The sequence below is a fragment of the Pyrus communis genome, chromosome 3 (genome assembly GCF_963583255.1).
Source record: "Pyrus communis chromosome 3, drPyrComm1.1, whole genome shotgun sequence".
Classification (NCBI taxonomy): domain Eukaryota; kingdom Viridiplantae; phylum Streptophyta; class Magnoliopsida; order Rosales; family Rosaceae; genus Pyrus; species Pyrus communis.
In genome coordinates this window covers 1,579,322-1,601,663 of record NC_084805.1, presented here as the reverse complement: position 1 = coordinate 1,601,663, position 22,342 = coordinate 1,579,322, and the positions used below count along the sequence as shown (strand labels likewise).

At 34.7% G+C, this 22,342-nt stretch overlaps 1 protein-coding gene across 1 annotated transcript; it reads left to right on the top strand.

Annotated features, from left to right (window-relative positions):
• The first annotated feature begins 7,930 nt into the window (after window positions 1-7,930).
• Window positions 7,931-20,784, top strand: LOC137728678 (serine/threonine-protein kinase STY46-like). Its single transcript, XM_068467412.1, has 16 exons — window positions 7,931-8,378; window positions 9,699-9,813; window positions 11,098-11,216; window positions 11,375-11,488; window positions 13,097-13,169; window positions 14,103-14,213; window positions 14,705-14,755; window positions 14,830-14,969; window positions 15,054-15,161; window positions 15,841-15,914; window positions 17,845-18,020; window positions 18,726-18,821; window positions 19,162-19,242; window positions 19,347-19,397; window positions 19,962-20,102; window positions 20,188-20,784. Exons 1-16 carry the CDS (start codon window positions 8,197-8,199, stop codon window positions 20,215-20,217), a joined length of 1,662 nt encoding a protein of 553 aa, XP_068323513.1. The 5' UTR covers window positions 7,931-8,196; the 3' UTR covers window positions 20,218-20,784.
• The last annotated feature ends 1,558 nt before the right edge of the window (window positions 20,785-22,342 follow it).

Genomic DNA, 22,342 nt, shown 5'->3' with positions numbered 1-22,342 from the left:
GGTGGAAAATATGAATGAATTTAAGCTTAAAAGTGCCTAAATGCAAGAGTGCGCATGTGAGCAAGAATGAACTCATTTCACACGTGATGTCAGAGTATAAGTAAAATATAGTAAAGGTAGAATGAGATTTATACCATCGAAGGTAATCACCTATACCAAGATTTGTCAAGAATTCTCGTCAACACGAAAGCTCAGCTACTAAAACCTGAAAGGGCGAAAAACAAGGGTGAGTAAGCCTCAAAATAAAGCTTTGTAAAACCTTTTCGAAAATGTAATAACCCCTCGCCGTAAAATAAGTATAGTTTCCAAATATAACATACTATGTATAGTACGAAAATACTGACCGTAAACCGTAATATCTTGAGAATGCACTACTTCACAATATTTGGTAAATAAACACATCACATCGAGTGCTCATCGACATATGCTGACACGCAAGTTCATGTAGAGGTATTTTGACACGAATATGATTGGGTGTAATAATGATTTACGGTCTAGTACTACAATCACTTGTAGATTGGCGCTATGCGCATCACACATGAGTCCTAATTGCCTATAGCAATCTAGGACAGGATTGACACCTACAATGGATCCAAAGTGTGCATACGGTGCGATGTGAACATACACGTGAAGACTAACCCTAGCCCCGGTGAGTAATAACACCAGTGTAGCACACGATGAGGGTAAATCAATAATTCTAGTCGACATAATACTATTCAATAAACTATTAAACATGGCCTTAAATAAAATCTCATAACAGTACTCATACATGTGCATCCTTTAGGATTTAGCACCACTTCGTAAATTCCATCAATATGCTAATTCTTATAAACATTAATTTAATCTAGGCGTAACGTAAAAATATTCTTTATCAAATACATATGTGGAAACTAAATAAATATATAATATTTCAAAGCAAAAACCCACTCATAAATCATGTCATTGGGTCGAACCTGCCTCGCGGGCATTGAAGATCCTTGTGATGCGTTTCACCTAGAAACGAAACCGTTTACGTAAAAATATAACGAACTAATGTAAATTCGCGTATTCATACATAGTACAGCTAATAAAAGAACTATTTTAAAACGATCAAATTTCGAAAAACGGAGGGCGGATTCGGATTCTACACGTTGAGAAACCTAAAGCGGGACTTTTGATTCCTCCACGCGTTGCATAGACATCCACGTGTCGCCACAAGGTGGATGCATAGGTAGCCACGTGTTGCCACAAGGTGGATGCATAGGTAGCCACGCGCCACACGCGCTGACCATCCTTATACATCCACGTGCCCCAACCACCCTCATGCATCCACATGCCCCCGAGTACACTTGTACCCGCTTTCCTTGTGAGTTCCTGCAGTTTTGCAGGTTTTTTCTCTGACTTTCAAAGCTCATTTTGAGCTCGATTCTCAACTGAATTCAATGGTTCAAAAGCCTAAATGCAAGGAACAGGTCTATACCAAAATCAAGGATTGACAAAGGCCGGAGATGGTAGGAAAAAGCGTTTACAAGTGGCTTGATGGCCACGGTTTTCCTCACCAATTTTTTGGGAAATCTTCCCCGGTTGAAACTACACTAGACATCATCAAATCGCATAAATAATCCATAAATCAAACTAATATAACCATAAAGAACATATTAGAGAGTTCTTATCTTCACCTTAGTCGAAAAAATTGAAAACCTCGCCAGAGAACACAGTGAACAGTGCAGCGACCACTAGCAGTGCATGTTCATGGCTGGGTTGAGTTGGCATTATGAGATCCTAGTTTTTGGACTGGAAAACTCGTAAATCTTGTCAGGGTAATAAGATTAGCGGTGATGATGGTGTTGCCATTGCACCCATTCGGTGTTTGCTGAGAGAAAAAAAAATGGAGAGTGAGAGATGAGAGATTTTTAGAGAGAGAGAGTGGGTGGTAGTAAGGGGACATGGATCCTCTTTGGATCCAATTGTCCTAATCCTAGGGATCAATGAATTCGGATCATTGAAATTTGATTCAACGGCTACAAACAGAAACCCATTCTAAAAGTTATAATAATTTTAACCGTTAAATCAAATTTCAATGATCCGGATTCATTGATCTCTAAGATTAAGATAATTGGATCCGGAGATGATCCATGTCCGTAGTAAGGTGGCAGAAGAAGAGATGGAGTGACAAGGGAAAAAGAGAGATTGAAACGAGAGAGAGACCAAGAATTGTGGCGAAGATGGGACATGGGGACAAGGAAGAAGTGGGGTATGGGTCCCACAAGACACAAAATTCCACCAGAAAAATATAAAATAATAAGGAAAAAAAAAAAATCCAGAATAGTGAATCTGCTAAAATGTCTTCTGATTTCTTAATTTCGTAAAATCTTTATTGTATTTTTAGATTCCGTTCTACTTGTGCATATACATTTGTAGTAACGAGTACTACACGAATATAGTAAAATAATAACTTGTAGGCGTCACGAAATGACAGTCAACAAAAGTCAACAATCTATTCTCTAAGAGCATTTTGGCCAATTCACACATTTAAAATTAATAAAATCGTAAAATTAATAACGGATTGTTACATTGTATTCCTGTCTTCTCCAGTTTTTTTTAATTTTTCAGATTTCGAAACTTCGTGGATTCATATTAAAATTCGATAGAATATTTGATAACGTTTTGGTTCGAATAGAATTTTCCCATGCAAGTTCCACCCTTTATTACGCCCTAGGTGTTTTCGTTTGTAATCTCTTTCCCGTACCAAATAAAGTTTTTTTTATTAACATTTTCTTAAACAAAACACTTGCTTCACACTCTCGTTACATGAAAATAGATAAGATATGTGTAATGCTTCTAGTAACCGGATATGCTAATTAAGGTAGAAAAAACAAAAACAAAAACATGATAATACTAAACAAAATGCAAGTCCAGTTATTCGAACAAATAAAAATACAATTGTGCACACTAGTTCGTCAGCTTATCAGAATTCATCCCAGATAAGCTTATAGTTGTGGAGCTACATCATAATCATGGCATGAATTTATTTATTTATTTTTGTGATCGCATTTAAACAACAATTCATAGCCCACATTTTTTCGACGTGACTCACACAAAATTGTTTCTAAAACGCAAAATACATTCTTCTATATCAAGCTACCATGTTGACCTACCCTGCACCGCATAGAAGAAATGAGAATTAATGGACAACCCATCACCCCAATGTTTACGTTACTCAAGCTGACATTCTTGCTTCTGCTTCTTTCATAACATATTGCCCCACAACTTTAACCTATCCACTCCTCATCATTCAATATATTGAAAAAAAAAAAAAAAACAAAATGGTTTTGTAAGATGATTATTGCATCTTGACTTTGCTTTGAGAATGAATTTGTGGTCTCTTAGTTTTATTATGAGAATGTTGATTCTTGCATCCTAAATTTAGGTGGTATTCTCTTGTTGATTTTAAAAATAAAAAATTATGTACTAATGTTGGCTTTAAATATGATTGATCATTGACTTGGATACCTTGTGGGTTAGTCTTCGTGGAATTTTTATCAAGTTTAAAGTTTGGCTCATGATTGTATGACGGATATGCATGGCTATGTTGATGCTCTTACGAATCATGTTCCTTTTTGTAGGTGGTTTTAAACTTCATCGAGGTATGTATGGATGAACCTTTTAAGTTATAATGTTGGTTTGCTTTAAAGTTTGGCCAAGTACGATTGTTTAAGGTGTCAGGTTGAGACAAAGTTTGTCTGAATTGACTCTTCACTAAGTATGTTGAACTCTTTACTTGTAGTAATACTTTAGATGATCAACATTACATGTATGATCATGTGTTCTGCCATCTTTAAGTATGTAGGTGCCTGGGCGAGATATGTCAACAATCTCGTAGAGTCTGTCCCAATTCATGTCAAATGTACTTACAATTGAGTCTTCTTTATTTAATATTTTCTTCTTCAACATCCAATCTCATAGTTTTAAAGAGCAGACATTGACCCTAGAATTGTTATAGTTTAAGACACCCTGATAAGCGACGTTCCTTAAGTCAACCTAATCCTATGCTCTTCAAAGAGGTTTAACATGACTGTGTGGGATCGTGGCACAATGTTGGCACTTCTCACAAGTGCATAATTATTTTTTTTATTTTTTTATTTTTTGTGTGTGTAACTTCGTGGAGAGTTGAACAGTAGTATCCTCATTGGAACAAGGCCTTTTGCAAATCTCTTTCGGAACAACGTCTCCTTCTAATGGGGTGATGCATGGAGAAATTTTTAGTTATGATGGGAACACGGGTGGTACACCATATGTTTTTATGTAAGTGGTGAGAAATTTTATTTTTTAAGTTATTAACTTTTTAACACACATATTCTCGTTTTTAGAATTGATCATAAATGATTGGTTAGCAGGTAGATAAAGATTTGTCCGAAGTTGTTTGGCTTGGCGTTTTGTTAGCCAAAAGATGTCGAAACAATGAAGTTGTAGAGTTGGGTGATTTAGCTACCAATATATTCGAAATTACAAACTTCCGTAGCTTTGGTACATGGTTGAGATGTCACACATTTAGTAATATTAAATAAAAATTTGTAAGTTCAAGTGTTATGATATGAGTAGATGACATAGTTGAGATGTTAGTCTTTTAAAAATATTAAATAAAAAAAGAAAATAAATATGTTATAGTTTTGAATGAAATAATAACACGTGATGATTTTTCAGATGCATCAAAATTTTACTCTACAATAATCACACAATCAACAATTTTAGAGATATTAATTAATATATTTGTTGGCATATTAAAAAGAGCTTCAAAAAATATAACGTTCATCATATTCTCACATACGTCATCAAGTTCCATTATATTCATTATTCTATCAAGCTTCTTAAAACTTTTGCTTCATCGGCAATTAGCAGCAACCAGAGCAACTGAGCTCCAAGCGCCCTCTCTGTCTCGTTTTTGTATTGCATGTGCGTTACTTAATGGGAAGTTTTAAGGAAAGGGATCCTTTTTTTTTTTTTTTTTTTTGTAGAGAACTTTAACGAAAAATTATCGTTATTGTTAACTTTAACGAAAAATCATATTTTTACACTAAAAAATCAATCTTGATACTATTTATTTTACCCTTTATTTTGTCCTTATCGTTAAAACTCAAAGATTTCAAACTATTTTCATCAGTTTTTTTTTTTTAATAATAAAAATGGAGATTAGTTGTGGGGTTCGCACTACATCGAACTTTAATGATCCGAACCATCTATTTTTTTTAAATTGTACCTCATAAATCATCATTGCAAAATATTAGCTAAATCGGAAATATTTAAGATATCTAATTAGGTTCAAAAGAAATGAACAAATACTTTGTTATATAAGAAACAATGAAATTTGAACTTGATAATTAAATGGACAAATGGTTTCAGATTGAATTGAATTTTTGTAAGGATGATTTATGAATCGAGAATTACAAAATAAACGGTTCGGATTGTTGAAATTCGATATAAATTGAGTCCCACACCTAATCTTTTTTTCTTTTTCAAAAAATAGATCCTTTGTATAAGGAGCATGTTACTTAATAATATTGTATGTACAGATGTATATGAGGTTGATCTTGTTGCCAGAAATGAGAACAAAAAGACCAAGGGCTCTACACCCAATCCGATGATATTTGCCTCAAGCTTCTCGTCAAGGTATATGTACATCGATATCTTTGTATATGTCCACATATTGTATATGTACACCTCGAGTATCTATTGCAAAATTCAAAGTTTATTTTATTTATTTTTATTCCACTTCGTCGAAGTATTATTATGTTTGAAAATTTTGGGGGTTAGTCGTAGATAGATTTGGAAATAATAAACTTCCATAGATTAGGGTGATGTAGCCACCTCAAGCAGATCAAAGTGGACATTTGATTCAATCACTGCTGAAGTCAGACGAGCTACGGAGAGCTCCCCATTGGTTATGGAGTTCTTTTTTCTTCTCTCTCTCTCGTTTTTTTTTGTTTTTTTTTTAAGGGGACAATAAGTGGCAAACCACGGTTATTCACATCTTCCAGGGTTCGGGAAGACTCATAGAAACATTTCAGCCTCTTCTGATCACAAGTCTGGCGTCCACATCAGCAACGGGTTTCGGACCTAAGACCTTCAGTTTTTAGTTTGAAAAAAGCTTCACAATCTATCCTTAACCACTGGATCATCAGCTAGCGGCATGTTGCCACGTAGAATGACGTTTATGATTATATTTACTCAATTCTTTTATGCTCATGTAATGTTAATATTTTTATGATTTCTATTTGCTCAATGCTTTTATGTAATTTAATGTCAATATACTTAATGATAATTATCTTTGTGCTTATACTTGTTGTTATACTGAGAATATAAACAAAAGCACACTATTACGTAAAAACACACAATTACATAAATTAAATCATACCCGACTTAAAAAAAAAAAAAATAGAGGAATATAAGAACAAGCAATATTAAGCGACTCATTCAACATATACTCGACCATCCCAAAGGTGATTGACCATACCATTACAAAGAGTGTGATGCTCTTCTAAAACTCGAAGTCAATTGTGGTAAACCGCATAATCCGTCAAAGACTTCCTATCTTGGCCAATTTATATGCAAAGATGTATGGGGATCATATTCTAATGCATCACCAGACGTATCTTCCATGTCCATAGGAGAAGCTCGAGTCAGCATATTTTCATGAACTTATAAATGTTTTAATTCGAATGTTATTAATCTTATTTTTTTTTTAAATTGCGTGTACATACCTATATGTTTTGAATATTGGCTGTGTATAATTAGATGTCAGCTTTTCATTACATGCATTTATTAAAGGTTCATCGCACTCATTGCACATTATATATTTGTTTTGTTTTCAATCTTTAATTTATTCGTACAATCTACACGTCATTTGTATGTTATGACTTCGTCGACTTCTAAATGTCAGTCAACATGCTTTAATTTTGGTATCTACCTGGATATCTGGATCAGAACGTGTCTATATCCTTCACTCTTAATTGAGGGTGAAGAGATGTCAAAAGTTGCAGGGAATGTCATGATTGTTGGTGACACAATATTCAACTTCCATGGACACTCACTACTTTACTCAAAGACATTCGGACTCTCATTTCTTTCTTCTAGGAAGTCAATTTTGTAGCGGACGCAATGGCTAATCTTGGACATAAAGTTTCAAGTTTCTCAGTTGTGGAATAATGGTACCTTTATATGCGCTAGATGCTTTTTGATCGTTTTGTTGTGTTATTCTCTAAGCACTTCTACTTTGTAATCTCTTTTTCGTATTAAATAAATAAAAAGTAATTTTGTAAGCACTTATAAACAGAACACTTGCTTTCAACTTCCATAAGATACATCTAATGCTTCTAGTGATTGGATATGCTACTCACAATAAGAAAAAGGGATGTGTTATCCACATTTTATTTTTACTTTCGACACACATTTTGTTAATTTTTGTCATTTAATTTTTTTCAATTATTTTGATCCGACAACAAAAACTAAGAAGGATGTGTAAAAGACAATTGCTAATTATGGTATGAGCTTTTTTTATGTGATTACGGGTAAACAGCATACCATATTTTGATATTTTCTTCTATACAACATGATGTGACTCACAAGAAATTGTGCCCAAAATCTAAGAGTGGGTTGTTAATATATCCAGAACACGGTTACATACATCATTGATTATTATAAAAGTTAAGAGAATAAATTTAAAATACAAATTTCATTTACTTGAATAACAACGTATAACATACCGTCTCGTATTTACGATTACATCGAAAAGAATCTAGCAAAACCCGAGGCCTCTTCTTAACTACAAAACATTATTATATTGCCCCACATTTTCAACCATATCCAATCCACATTATTTGATATATAATATATAAAAAAAGAAATTAAAAAATGGAAAAAGTTCTCTCTTGCTGAGACGGAGGTCTTATTTTTTTCTATCTCTACCCACTCACTCTAACCATGACATTCCCTCCTTCGAACTAGCCTTCTCTCTCTAGAAACTTCACGATGCTACAGTGATTTTGTATGACGAAATTGCCCTCTGCTTTCCACCCGAAATCCCCAACAGATCCTCGTCTTCTTCCCGGATTCCACCAACAGTCAAAGATCCTCTGCTTGTCTTTGACAACTCTCCGAGCTCGCTTTCTCCTCCTTCTCTTCTGTATTTTCATGGAATACCTGCTGACTTGAGCTTCGCCTATGGATTTGACCGAGGGCGTCGGAGAGAGCTCGTCGCCTCCGAGAAGCTTCGTCAGCTTCAGTAACTACGATGTCCGAAACGACGTCTACAACCGCTTGGTGGAGAGCGGCCATGAAGACGCTCTGACTCTACCCGAGTTCCGTGAACAGTTGGACGGTCACTTCAACCGCTTGCCGGCTAGGTATTCCCCTTCGATCGCTTTCCTCTATAAGATTGTTTTTCATTTCGTTTATTTTTATTCTTTAATTTTAACGAATTTCCGCCATTGATTTATTTCTGGAATTAGTTTTTTTCAGAACAAAACATTATTGTATTTGTTGATGCACAAAACTGGGTTGACTTTGGAATAACGTAAAGTGTCAAGATGTGATCCTTGCTACGTTGCTTCGGTCACCTAGTGATGAGAGTATGTACAGAGTTAAGAGATAAAAGGGAAGCAATCACAAGATGTACGTGGTTCACCTTAATTTGGGCTACGTCCATAGGATAGAGGAGTTCTCATAAATAATGTAGAGAGAGTTTACATGATACAAGGATTTGGACAGAATCATCACTTAGTGAGGTCTAATAATAGATTAAGCAAAATAAGATCGTCAGGGATCAATTGTGCGAGAACGATCTCCTTTTATAGTTGAGGAGAATCGCCTGTTTTCGTTCGTGGTCGATGTGGGACTCTAGAAGCTTTATTTTGGTGTTGACACGTGCCGCGTTGTGATTGATCTCCTAGCTGGAGAGAAACTCATTTTCTTAGACAGGGGTGTCTCAACATGAACGTTTCAGTAGGTCTATGAAGATATTTAGTTAACTGGTTCTCGGTAGTTTTGGGATTGGTGAAGTATGGTATGAATAGTATTATTGAAGTACGAACCCTTGTGAAGCTCTTAGAGTCTCAAATGATGATCCCAACATGATTGATTTCTTGAGTTAGTATGCTTTCGGAGTGGTATCAGTGAAGTGTTTAATGTTTGAGCACGAATAAGTTTGTGCATATGTTTGAATATCAAATTGGTTATGTGATCTAATATTTGTTCTGTATGGACATGATTATTTTTTGAGCTGGAAGTGTTGTTTGAGTGTTGTTTTCTTGCCTATTATTTCTGTAAGAGTTGGTCGGTTTGACCATGTGACTAGTGTAAAGTTTACAATTGAAACTTTGCAATGTGTGTAAGGAGTCTGTGGACTGAAATTAGTTCCGCACTTTGCAGTCAATTCTTTTTGGAAGTACCTTTCCAGGAGGCACAAAATTTTCCTTAGGTCTGTCTCTGTCAAGAAATGTTATTTCAAGGCAAACCTTTCTAGACCTTATGTTATGTTGAAGCTTTGTTTAAAACCTTACTGGGAAAAAAGTATTCACTATATTTTCCAAGATATTTTCCACTGTAAAACTTCATAAGAGCCATGGCATGAATGTTTCATTTTTCTTTAGATGTGGAGGATGATGAACCTAATTCTATGAATTCTACGTTATTTATTTATTTTACTAATTTTGTTTTCTGCACAGTTACGGACTTGATGTTAACTTGGATAGAGTGGAAGATGTCTTGTTACATCAAAAGCTTCTTGCATTGGCAAAAGACCCAGAGAAGCGGCCCGTGTATCATATCCGTTTCATGGAGGTATTCCGCATCATTTGCTTCAGTATTTTATGTTTGGAATCTTGTTCTGAACTAGCGTTTGAGTCCCAGTGCTAAACCAAGTATTAATTTATTTCCCGTTGTTATAAAAAGCCACATTTTAGATTGTTTGCAACAACTTGCATTCACATAATCATTATTTTCCAGAAAAAAATTTAAATTATTTGGATGAATACTGTATTTCATTTTAAAGCCACAGAAGGTTCATATATGTAGTAATTGAGAGTGGCAAAGAAAGATGGGGCATCAATGATTTCCTTGATAATGACTCTGACTCATAATGTCCCTAACCATGGTTAGCTTTGAGAAATGATGGAATAATTGGGAAAATGTTATCCTTAAAAGGTATAGAGCAGTGGTTTCGACGGAGAAGAAGAAGGTTATAAGTAACACAAATGGTTCAGTACTACTACTTTATTTTGTCTCTGGCTTGCACTAAGTAAAGGGCTTCAGTCGAGAAGAAGAAGATAAAGTTGGTGCATGATATCAAGTTCCAATATGGTAGTACTATAGATTCCTTGCCTACTAATGCAAACTTGTGCGCTTTGGGTTTGAAAACTTGAGTCTACATCACAAGTGTACGAGACAGTAATTAGTTCTTAAAAACCAAATTCTAATGTAACCTCACATTCACTGTAAACTCTTGTAGGTTCATTTAAAAAATTTATCTCTAATTGGTGACTGTTTGTCGCACTAGTTTTGCTTGTGATAGTCATTATGTTAGTACTCAACAAAAGTTCCCTTACCTAGGCCCTTAGTCTTAACCTCAGAAATAATACTGCTTTGATAAATTAATGATACAAGTTTCTTTCAATAAGATTCTCCACATGGTTAGTCTCTTGGAATAAAATTAAAAGGCATTACGTCAGATAGACATTTACGTGTTATTATCATTAATTAGCATTTCAACTATACCTTCGTTTAGTCTGATACGAATTTTCTTACTGGCTGTTTTATTGGAAACATTGTTGGGTTCTGGGAAAAAAAGTTGGACTCGTGATATCACGATGTTGTTGACCAGGATCTGGATCAATCACGATGTGTAGTAATGTATGAATCCTGTTGCATGTACTGACTGTCACTTTACCTAAAGAAGCCTTGACTACACTTGAAAATAAGATCTTACAGAATCTTGTAAGGCAGGAGAAACTATGGTGGTGTGGTGTTCCAATGTGACATTAGTTCTTTTTTCCCCTTCTATTTTATTTGTCATTAAGTTCCTCTTATGTTAATCATTTTATGGTTCTTTTATGTACTTATGATCAGAATACTTCTATGGGGACAGACGACGAAGATGATGATGTTCAACAATGTACAAGTGTTGTTTCAACCCCAAGTTCATCATGTGATGAAACTAGTGAAGGAGCTACTCTGTCACATGATAGGTAATAACCGTATTATATCTGTGTTGTACTCTGTCTCTGAGTGCTTAAGCTTTTTGCCGTAGTTTTTCCCAACGAGGGTTTCGTTGACTCTGTGGATATTGATCTGTGGACCTTTTTTGGTTGGCATTTATTTATATCATTTCTCTGAGTAAAACTAGGAATTGTGCGGCTGACTTTGAACCTTGCTCTAAGCTCGGGGACCTAAATTTGGATGTTAGAAAGAATGCTAAGGACATGGATGGAAAACATCTGACCAAGAATTCTCCCAAAAGGTACTCAACCAAAGTTTGTTGGCTTGTTTTCTGTTCTAGAATAAGCACTACTGGGTTCATTATAACAAGATTTTTAATTTTTTTCACATGGGTGGTGATTTTCTCACACTCCATGTTACTTCCCACACATTTTCAATTTTTTAATATTTGTTTGCTCTTGGTGAAGGTCCACCTCTAAAATAAAGACAAAGTGATGGAAGAGCAAAAATATATTAAAAAATCGAAAGAGTGTGCGGGATTAATGCTTACCATTTGATACTTCAATCGCCACCAATATATTGGTTTACTCGTTCACTTTATCTTAGTGAGCCGCAAGCTTTTGGTCTCTGACCAACAATACCCAAAATGAAAATGCTCAATAGAAACCCATTGCATATCAAGAGCAACAAGTCATAATGGCTTTGGTCCCTAATTATTTTGAGGAACTCTTTTGTAGGAACTCTTTATTCTGAAGGTTGATTGGTTGTCACTCTAGCAGTTTTTTTTTCCCTAAAGATTTAATGGAATCCACTGGTTCCTAGGAAAGTTAACTTTTACCTTGGCATCATTTTCTTTTGGAAGAACATATGCATTGGTTAAGTTATGGAGCAGATTGTTATGTGCAGCGAAGTTAGTTATTGTTTTGCTTCATTTGACTTCTCATATTTTGTGTATACATTTTTGAGGACTTGGGATGATGAAGACTAAGTTAAAATTGAGATACACACCGAAAAATTGCTATGGGTCAAGCATCAAGAATTTGTAGCAATTAGGGGTAGAATAATGTATGTTGCCTTATTATAGGCTCAGTATTAAAGTTTTAGGTGGAATTTTGAGAAGCCCTCTTTCTATAGGTTGGAAGACACTTGTTTAAAACTTACTTTCTTCTTGCTTTAATGTGCACTATTTTTGTCAAAATTTTATTCTGATAAATTTGTTGTATCTTATCAAACAGAAATTAGATAAACGATTTGTAAAGCTCTAATGAATGTGTTGACAAGCAATTACTGTATATGATATTTCATGTGCATAAAGGGTAGACATGATACATAGAAGTGTACAATGTGATAATGAAATTGTATAAAGACAAACATATGCATGCACGCATAAATAGTAAATACACATATTTATGAAGTAATATGCTAAAGGTCTTATTTTCAAAATTAAAAATAGAAAATAATTTTTCTTTATGCTGATATTAATGCTTTATCAACAATTGGCCTAACGTATAGTTTTGTTGAAAGATACTGAATCCGCTAAAATCGGAGTCTTTTTCATTTACTTTATATTTTAATTGTGCAGTTTTTATATGAACTGTGGACGTATATTTGAGAGATCACATTTATGCTTATCGGCTTGTTTTTCTCCATCCTTTAGGGATCTACCAATTTCTAACATCTTATTAGATTGGGAAGCTGTTATAGGGTAATTTTGAAAGTTCCATTACATTGTCATAGGTGTAATTCAGATTTGTTTTTCATTAGTTGAATCATTTTGTTGGTGGACCAGTTTGTTCAGAGTCTTGTACTGTGTTTTTGAGTTTCTTTAGTAAAACTTTGTTTCTCATTTAAAAAAAAAACATTTATAAGTATGGAGAAATGATATTGACCATTGGGCTGTATAACGCAGGCAAGATATACCACATGTTCCCATTCATGAAGTAATATTTTCAACTATTGACAAGCCTAAGCTTCTTAGCCAGGTATGACTGAGAAGGTTTAATTTATTCGTTTGTTGTCAAGTTTGGTATTACCACCTGGAGTTTTACCTCGATCTCAGTTTCAAAATATTCTTAGAATCTGAAAAGAAATCAGAGTTTGAAGCCCGAAAATATGCTGATTGTTCCCTTACGTGTTTGCAAATTAAAGCTGAAGGTCTATTTGGTAAACTAAGTTCAACTATTCAACGAGTTATATCTCAAAGGGGTCATATAAGATTAGTATGATAGGATAGTGGACAAGCTTATCTGATACTGCACTTACATTCTGGATCATGAAGTTGGATTCAGCATTCCTTTTTCAATTAATAATCAAAAGGATCATCTGATTGAATAGCATCAAGTGATACTATTTCTGTAGTTTTAGTGTCCACATGTACAGAATTTCTTCAATGTTAAAGGGTATTGAAATTTGACATCATTTGATAGCTTCATTATCCTGTAATACTCTGTCTCCACTTAAGCAGTTCTCTTGGTACTCACTAATATAAATGTGAGTTCAATACCTAATGTTTATAACTCAAGCAACTATCTTTGTTTTCATGTGACACCGTGATGGTCTGTCATTCATGTTTTATGGTTCTCCATCTGATGTTTTGTGTCAACTCTAGAGTTTAGACCTCACACGCTGGCACCTCAATGCAGTAAGCTTGGGTATCAAATATAATTGTGAGAAGACGTTGTATTGGAAGAGTTCTTTGTCATTATGATTTCTTGCATTAATATAAAGTTATAAATCTATAGCCTTCAAATTCTGAAATAAGTGGAAAATGAATTTAAGGGTAGCAATGGACTATTGACTATTCAGTACATTTGATACATAGTATATGCATTGTTTATGTTGTAGAATCCAAGATAACTGCAGAAGTGTAACCATACTGTGGTCGCATCTTTCTAACTTATGTCATTATTTTGTAGCTTTCTTCCTTGCTTTCGGATTTAGGACTTAACATCCGTGAAGCACATGTCTTCTCGACGACCGATGGCTACTCTTTAGATGTATTTGTGGTGGATGGATGGCTTGTTGAGGTAGTTTTCTTTTACTATATAATATGTTTATCGTCATTCACAGATTACTTTCTACTGTCAGAGTTTTGTATCTTGAAATTTTGCATGTTATTATATTATTAAATGAGTAATTTCCAATACATGAAACGTTGGATGGCCTTTCTTAAAATATGTGGTACATTGCTACTACTACAATATGCTTATTTTTGTTGGCTATGGATTTTGCTATACTGCAAGCTGTTTATGTGCTTTCTTTTTTTATGCATGGATGAACGCTTTTTAGTCAGTGTTTATCTCTGGGCTGTAATATGGCATTGCTACAATTATTGGATCTAATGCATCCCAATATGTTTGTTATAAATATGGGGTTTTATCAAATTGGACAAGTCGAAAAAGCTACAGTTCCTCCAAGAAAATGTCTTCAGAATACATTAAGGGGAATTGCGATTATATTAATTTTATGACAACTGTGCTGAGTTCAAATGTTGCTGACTTTGCAATGTTGTGGTCAGGATACAGATGGTCTGTATGAAGCTATGGAAAAGGCAATTGCTAGAAGTGAGGTATATTCGTCACAATTCTAAAATAATCCAAGAATTATAAGATAGTAATACGTATCTGTTGTTTGGTAATTTAGGGGTCATGGTCAAGATCTTCACATTCTCATTCGGCTGTGGAGAAAGCATTATCGGTGAAAGAAAAGACAGGACTCTGGGAAATAGACCGAAGATTATTAAAGATAGGAGACAGAATTGCATCTGGGTCATGTGGAGATTTGTAAGATATGTTTTATTTTTGGCATTCCTTTATTCGTTTATAGTCTTCTCTGCTGCTTAACTTTATATTACTGTTCATTCTCAGGTATCGCGGAATTTATCTTGGTCAAGATGTCGCTGTTAAGATTTTGAGATCTGAACATTTGAATGATGCTCTAGAGGATGAGTTTGCTCAAGAAGTGGCAATTTTAAGGTGAATAATTTTCTATCTTTATCTTCTTTTAATCTAGGCTGGTCCCTGCTGGGGATTTCATATGAAATCATTCTTATCATTTCTATTGAGAGCTCTTCTCCACTTGTAAACTTTTAAAGATTTTCCCATTATTTTCCAACATCCTCCATAATGAACTTCTATACTAGCCTGTACAAGAGCAATTCCTATAATCTCTGGGAATGACAAGAGAATGCTTCACGTTTTCTGTATTTGCTGGTTGAATATCCAGGATTGCTGGTCTTTATTTTGATGAGGCTTTGGAAGAATATGCCAAATGTAATTACAAATGGAACCAAGAAACATGTCTTATTGTGTCATTTAAAAAATCACATTTAAGGCAGCTGGTCTTTCATTTTGTGGTATATTAGCTGTCACTATTCATGAAACCCATAAAGTGAATGAATTTTCTGATAGTTGAGTAAAATGCAGCTAGTCCATGCTGCATTTCACACATCTAGGCAGTTAAAATTCATGGCTAGGTTCCACCTTTTGCTGTTTCTAGTTTTTCATAGTGTCTTCTCTGTATCTTATTCTTTAATAATAAATTGTCTCTTATTCAAGGGAAAAGAAAACGGTTGTTCCATTTTATAGGTTAAGTTGGCATGCGTATTGCTATTAAGCAATACTGATATATATTATATTCGTTTTATGATTGCAGAGAGGTCCATCATAGTAATGTTGTGCGCTTTATCGGTGCATGTACAAAGTCTCCACATTTGTGCATAGTGACAGGTATGGAACTCTCCTGTTGGTTGCCTCCAACATTTACTATATTTGTTAAGTTAGCTTCTTTCGTGGTGTTGTTCATTCTGTATCAGAATCTTACTTGTGGAGATGTTTTTAGAAGCAGTGCAACTAAGAAAAGTAAGAATAAGCATCAGATTGTTTATAGTTTTTCTTTTTTACTTTTTAATTTTGTTAGTGAAGCATAGTATATTCCTTTACAAGGAACATAAAAAGGGAGACACATCCACACTGACACACTCACATTTCCCTTCTTAGAAGCTATCCCCTTTTACCATTCGCCAAAGTGGATCTCATTAAATATCTTTTATGGACCAAAGGATATCATTCTACAAAAAGTCAATGACATCGGATGGTTTCCACCGATATACGTGTAGCCAACCAAAGTTTTCATTCTTTCTTTTTGAAATTTTTTATTAGGATCAAGAGAAGTATTAATGGAACTAAAAATATCTTTCTTGGAACATACTTACACTAGATGCGATTATGGGACAGAGGTTTAGGGCTGAAGGGGTAGAGGAAGACCTAGGAAGACTTTGGAAGAGATTATAAGAAAAGACTTAGAGTACTTGGATCTAACAGAAGATGTGACACAGAACTGAGCGCAATGGTGTTCTAGGATTCATATAGCCTATCCCACTTAGTGGGAAAAGGCCTTGTTGTTGTTGTTGGAACATACTTACACTTTATTTATACTCTTTTAAGTATTGGATGTGCTAATACTTCTTCTCTGAGTATGCAGCATTTAGGAAGATTTTACTTGTGTTATATATTTTAAATTCCTCTAAGCTGTTTGGATGTCATGCTTATGGGAATTCCCTATTATATGTAATTTGTCAATCAGCCCGCCCTTGGCAACTTGGTGCGTATTATGAAGCTTCATGTAGGTTAGGAGTTGAAGGATGTAGATCATTCATGGGATAGATTTTGTTTTGGGATTACCTTTGGATGTTGTTTCTTGAGAGTTTTGGGATAGTATTTGGCAGGGTATCTTTTTATGGGTAGAGCTTTATTGTTGATTTCATCTTGATTTCTTTATGTAAAGCCTTACTGTTTAGATCTGTTTGTAGTTTTAGATGAGTATAATTAGTCCAGTGCCAACTTGTTGCTGTATTGTACTATTAACACTTGTTTTTCTTCTTTTGTTCAGAAATATGTCTTGTTTGTAATGGATGCTAAAAATTATGTCATGAGTACAGCTTTGTTTGGTTGTTTTGTTTCTTTTTGGTTTTTTGTATATCCATGTAGCACAAGACATCAACTTCATAAAGAAAGTAAACAGAACTGGGATGGCGTTTCAGAGGATAAACAAGAAAGTTCTAAATTTAAGGAGGTTGGTTCATCATCTTCCAATTAAGAATGAAAACGGCTCAGATGGTGATTCTCGTTCATCAACTTTATTTGAGAAAGTTGGTCCAGTTTCAAGTGTTAATAGTAGTCATTCATCATCAGGCTACCTTAAAATGGCACCAAGAGCTAGGGTAGATTTCTGTTGGCAGTAGACTATTTGGTTCAGGAGTTTAAGCTTCGTTATCCCTGGTTGTTTAGCGCAATTCCCTCCTTGAGTTGGCCTAGTTATCATGTTGAAATTAGTCATTGATCACCTTAATAAGTCAGAATGGTAACAAGGCTTAGGGCAGTTCTGTATGTTAAAGCGCTTTGGAAATTATGGGTTTTATCCTCGATATTATGGCTACCACTCTTAATCATATGTTTCTTATGCATATTAGTACCTTTGTTTTTGGTGTCTAATGTTTACAGATACATGTTCTAGCAGTAAGTGCCTCGCTGCTTCTAACAATTAAAAGTTGTTTTGACTGTACACACATCTTATCTTTCCTTTTCCACTCTTCTGTCGTTTTGTTCTCTATTCTTATGTTAATAATTATGAAAATTCATTTGTTTTTATTTGTTGCAGAGTATATGCCCGGTGGAAGTCTTTATGATTATTTGCATAAGAATCAAAACATCTTGAAGCTTTCAGAACTGCTAAAGTTTGCAATTGATGTCTGTAAAGGAATGGAGTATTTGCATCATAATAACATAATTCATAGGGATCTAAAGACGGCAAATCTGCTAATGGACACTAACAATGTAAGAATTAAAGGTTATTGTTTGCTTGTTTGGCAGCTTCACTTTCTGCATAAATGTAACCTACGCATATTCATGATATCTGTATTGATTTAATTTGTCATTGTACATGTATAGCTTTACTTAGGCGACAGGAAAAAGATAAAGTTCAATAGATTTGTTTGTAATTTTTTTTAAAGGGGCTAACGTCTTCAGTGGATCTATTGCTGCTTTAGTTGATATAAGTTGTAGTTATTGGACTTGAGTAACCAAACCGTCTATTGTTAATATAGGGTAATTGTGCGTTGTGCTTTGAGGTATGAAGTTTGATTATGGGAGACGTATATCTGCATGTCAAAAGTTCAATTCTACCAAAATTCTCATGGACATACTGGAATTGATGTCTTCTAAGTTTTTGTCAATGGTGAATTTGATACTTTCAGGATGTCATGAATGATGAAGTTAGATTTGTGTTTAAAGATGTGGGGTAATGCAATTCTACTTTCGACAAGTATATTTATATTTTCTATTAACTATAAGTAAAGTTCAAAGCTAAACACAGTATTTTTTGTTTATGATAATGGGTAAACTGTTTCCTGGTTAGATTTCCAGGTAAAAATGGTTGAAATCTCCTCTCATGTCCTGGCTATTCTATTTTTCTGTTTAGGAAAAACAAATAGGTTTTTCTTTTCTTTTACAGTTGAAAATCATTTTCTTGTTTGCCTTCAGGTTGTAAAGGTGGCAGATTTTGGTGTTGCTCGGTTTCAGAATCAAGAGGGAGTAATGACAGCAGAGACTGGAACCTATCGATGGATGGCACCTGAGGTCTGATTCTTCTGGTTCAATATTTTCCTCTGCTGTTTTTTTTCCTGCTTTGTCTCTTCGCGAAAATTATTGTCAACTCTTAAACTGTTGGACTTGGTTCACAAATTGGTCCTTCGTTGTGATCTATGGATTGATTAGCTTATCATTAACAATTATTAATATCCCTTTGTTTTGGCAAGCGGGCTATGGTTCATTGAATTTCCTGTTTTGTTAATCACATTTCGGATGTCAACATTCTAGTTTTGTTACTGCATCATTACCATAGCAAATGCACCGTAGTTCGACGACATTGATTTACATTCTTATTTCAATATCTTATTGGTTTCTTGTATTTTGCAAGGTTATCAACCATCAACCATATGATCAGAAAGCAGATGTGTTCAGTTTCGCAATTGTACTTTGGGAGCTAGTAACAGCCAAAGTATGCTTCCTCTGTGTATTAGGAATTTAGGATGCGGACATTATCGAACTTCTTAATATCTTTTTATTTATTTATTTTCAAACTCGTATGATTTTGTATTGCAGGTTCCATATGATACCATGACTCCATTGCAAGCTGCCTTGGGAGTTAGACAGGTTTATTGTTTATTCGTATATCCATTTATAATACATATGTATTATTTATATCTGTTCGTCTGTGTATTGAATATTGATGCATGAAGACATGTTTTCTATAGCCCACATTGTATTTGCTGCTTAAGAAATCCAATTAATCCACAGTTCATGCAACTTGATTATAAATTTTCCTCTATGGTGTTTTGTCCTGTTGCTCGCCATGTGTGTATCTTACAAATGTTGACGATTCTACATGTGGAATTAAAGTTTGAATTGATGACATGCCTGAGTTTATGTTTGTAACCCTGTGGTCTGAATATCCTCCCATTCAAACTAAAAAAAGCTGTTACAAAACACGCATATATTTTATAAACGCAAGAAAAGGGTAAAACTTAGTGAATAACAAATTTCGGTATAATCTGATGACATTTTTGTTGCTTATAATATAAATAAGTATAAATTATGCCTCTGAAATCATGTACAATGGTACATACCAACTGGTTTGGCTGTTCACTCAGCGTAGTATTTTATCCAAATTCTTTTGTGCCTAAATAGTTATGTTTTGTTTGACATTCTATTTCCCAGGGGCTGAGACCGGAAATTCCGAATAATGGACACCCCAAGGTTTTGGAATTAATGCAGAGATGCTGGGATTCAGTTCCTTCCAATCGGCCTTCCTTCACCGATATAACAGCTCAACTTGAATCTCTCCTCCAAGAAGTCCAGGTAGGACACTCTCTCCCGTCTTTCTTCATGTTTGGTTCTCCTTGTTCTCTCAGCCCCACACTGAAATAAATGCATGAAATCTCAGGAAATTTCGGAACCCTCCAATGGCACTTGAGAGTTATGACGACTCAGAAAATTTCTGAAATAACCGAAACTTCTCTTTTTGCAACATTCTGACCGGCTCATTTTTAGGCGTTTGGGATATGGATGAGGCTTTGTTTTTTTCGTTTGTTTCTCATATGAATATAGAGGTTATACTGTACACTCAAGGAAAGAGAAAATTAGAGAGATTGCTCAAGACGATGTCATTAGTGATTAGTGCTTGATGATCTGATTTCCTGTCTGTTGTAGAACTCATCTGAAGCAAACACCCAGTTGAATGTCATTGTATAATATTTGTCTGTTTGAGAAATGAGATGAAGACGCTATGCTAGATATTTTCTATACCTATATGTATAGTGATGGTTATGTCGGACGAAGAGCTTGGTGTAGATGCGATCACAAAACGCAGTGTATCTTTCTCGCGATGGAGGTACGTTTGGTGCAGTATCCCTTTGTGCATATTTCATCTACGGTTTTCAGCTTGGGCATTCTGTTATGGACTCGAATGGTCAGAAAATATGACAGATTTTAGGGTTTTGTTAAATGTTTTGCCGATCTTGACTTGACTTGCTTGTAGCCTTGTCCGGATTTCTCAATTTCTTTCGTTTTAATTGCGATTTGCGAGTAAGTTGTGACTGATTGTTTTCCTGTTTCTTGGAGTATGTTAATCGGGTGATTGATAAATCGATTCATGTTTTAGTGTTTCGTTTATGAAAGAGATCGAACGGAAATTATATTGTTAGCCTAGCAGTAGTAAAATTCCGTCGATCCAACAGCTGAAAAGTGCTTGGCACAATGTTCGTATGGAACACTTCTATTGAAATTTTATCAGACTCGTCTTATTTTGCACATTTCTATTTATTTACGGTTTTATATTGAAGAAATCGAAGGACAAAATGCAAGAGCTGCATTGATGAGTCGCGCCAAGTACCAGGTGCTTGGTTCAAATGATATAATTTGTGCTTTAAGCATAGCTCTGTACTTTCAAGTGATTGCACGTCCAATATAAAATGATACGAGATGTTCATGAGTTTTACGAGCTGAACATACTAAACTTCTATCTCTTCTTTGTAGCAAACTGAATATTTTGTCCGCGCCCGACTCCTTTTACTTACAAGTTGAGATTGAACGTGCCTAAAACGACCCAAACATGAGTTCAACTCGAAGGCATTTGAAGCTAATTAGAACATCTCCAATAGAGAAGTCAAAAACTAAATGTCAAATGTTAATTTTAATGATTGACTTGGCAATGTCAAATTTATAATTAATATCCGTAGGGTCCATTTTGAAAAAGAAATCAATTAAAATAATTTTTAAGCTTAGAATTGATCCATTAATAGGATCTGCATAATAAAATAATTAAAGAATTAATTGCCAACACATTTTTCATGTCAAATTTGATACCAAAAACTCGTATATTAATCCATATAGGATTGACATTTTTTTTTTCGAAAAATAGGATAGGTGGTGATAAGTCACAATTATCTACTCTTCCAGGGTCCAGAAAAACTATCGTTGGAACTTCTTTTTTACATTTAAATTTAATTATGCGACATTCCATTTATGATTTGACTTATCCCTTCGAGATGGTATTACAACCCTGGTCACATCCTTAACTTCTGGGCTGGCCTTCCTGGATAGGGTTGTTGGGACTTGAGTGGGTTGGAACTTGGAAATGGGCTGCGTGAGTAGGACAACAAAAAGTCTAGGGGTTTGAAATCCAGATCATGTTTTACACAAAATACAGACAAATTAACCTTCCCAATTCTATATTATATGTATTAAGCTTTCCTTGAATGACAAGCCAACAAAACGTCTTAATCTCTGACATTAAGTTTGACTTCTTAGTTGTCTTGAGAAGAGCAATATATCATAAGATACGATTAATGTACATTCTTCTTTTCACCATTTCCTTGCTTGATGAAAAAAATACAGAGTACACATTTAGAAAGTGAATTATGTTTGTTGGAAACGGCCGTTTTTCACCTTTCACACATCTTTTACCTGATTTTTTAAGAGCGGGTGTGCATAAAGTAAAAAAAAAGTCCAAAATCACATCCATTTTCTTAAGTCACACATGTTCTCTCATTCTTCTAGTTGCTGATCATATTTAGTGATACGTGTCATGATATTATGGT

Bases quoted from the DNA above. Each gene is read 5' to 3' on its own strand.
- LOC137728678 (XM_068467412.1), top strand. From the start codon at position 8,197: ATGGATTTGACCGAGGGCGTCGGAGAGAGCTCGTCGCCTCCGAGAAGC. The intron at 19,243-19,346 runs GTATGCTTCCTC...TTTGTATTGCAG, and splicing joins GGGAGCTAGTAACAGCCAAA to GTTCCATATGATACCATGAC. The intron at 19,398-19,961 runs GTTTATTGTTTA...TCTATTTCCCAG, and splicing joins CTGCCTTGGGAGTTAGACAG to GGGCTGAGACCGGAAATTCC.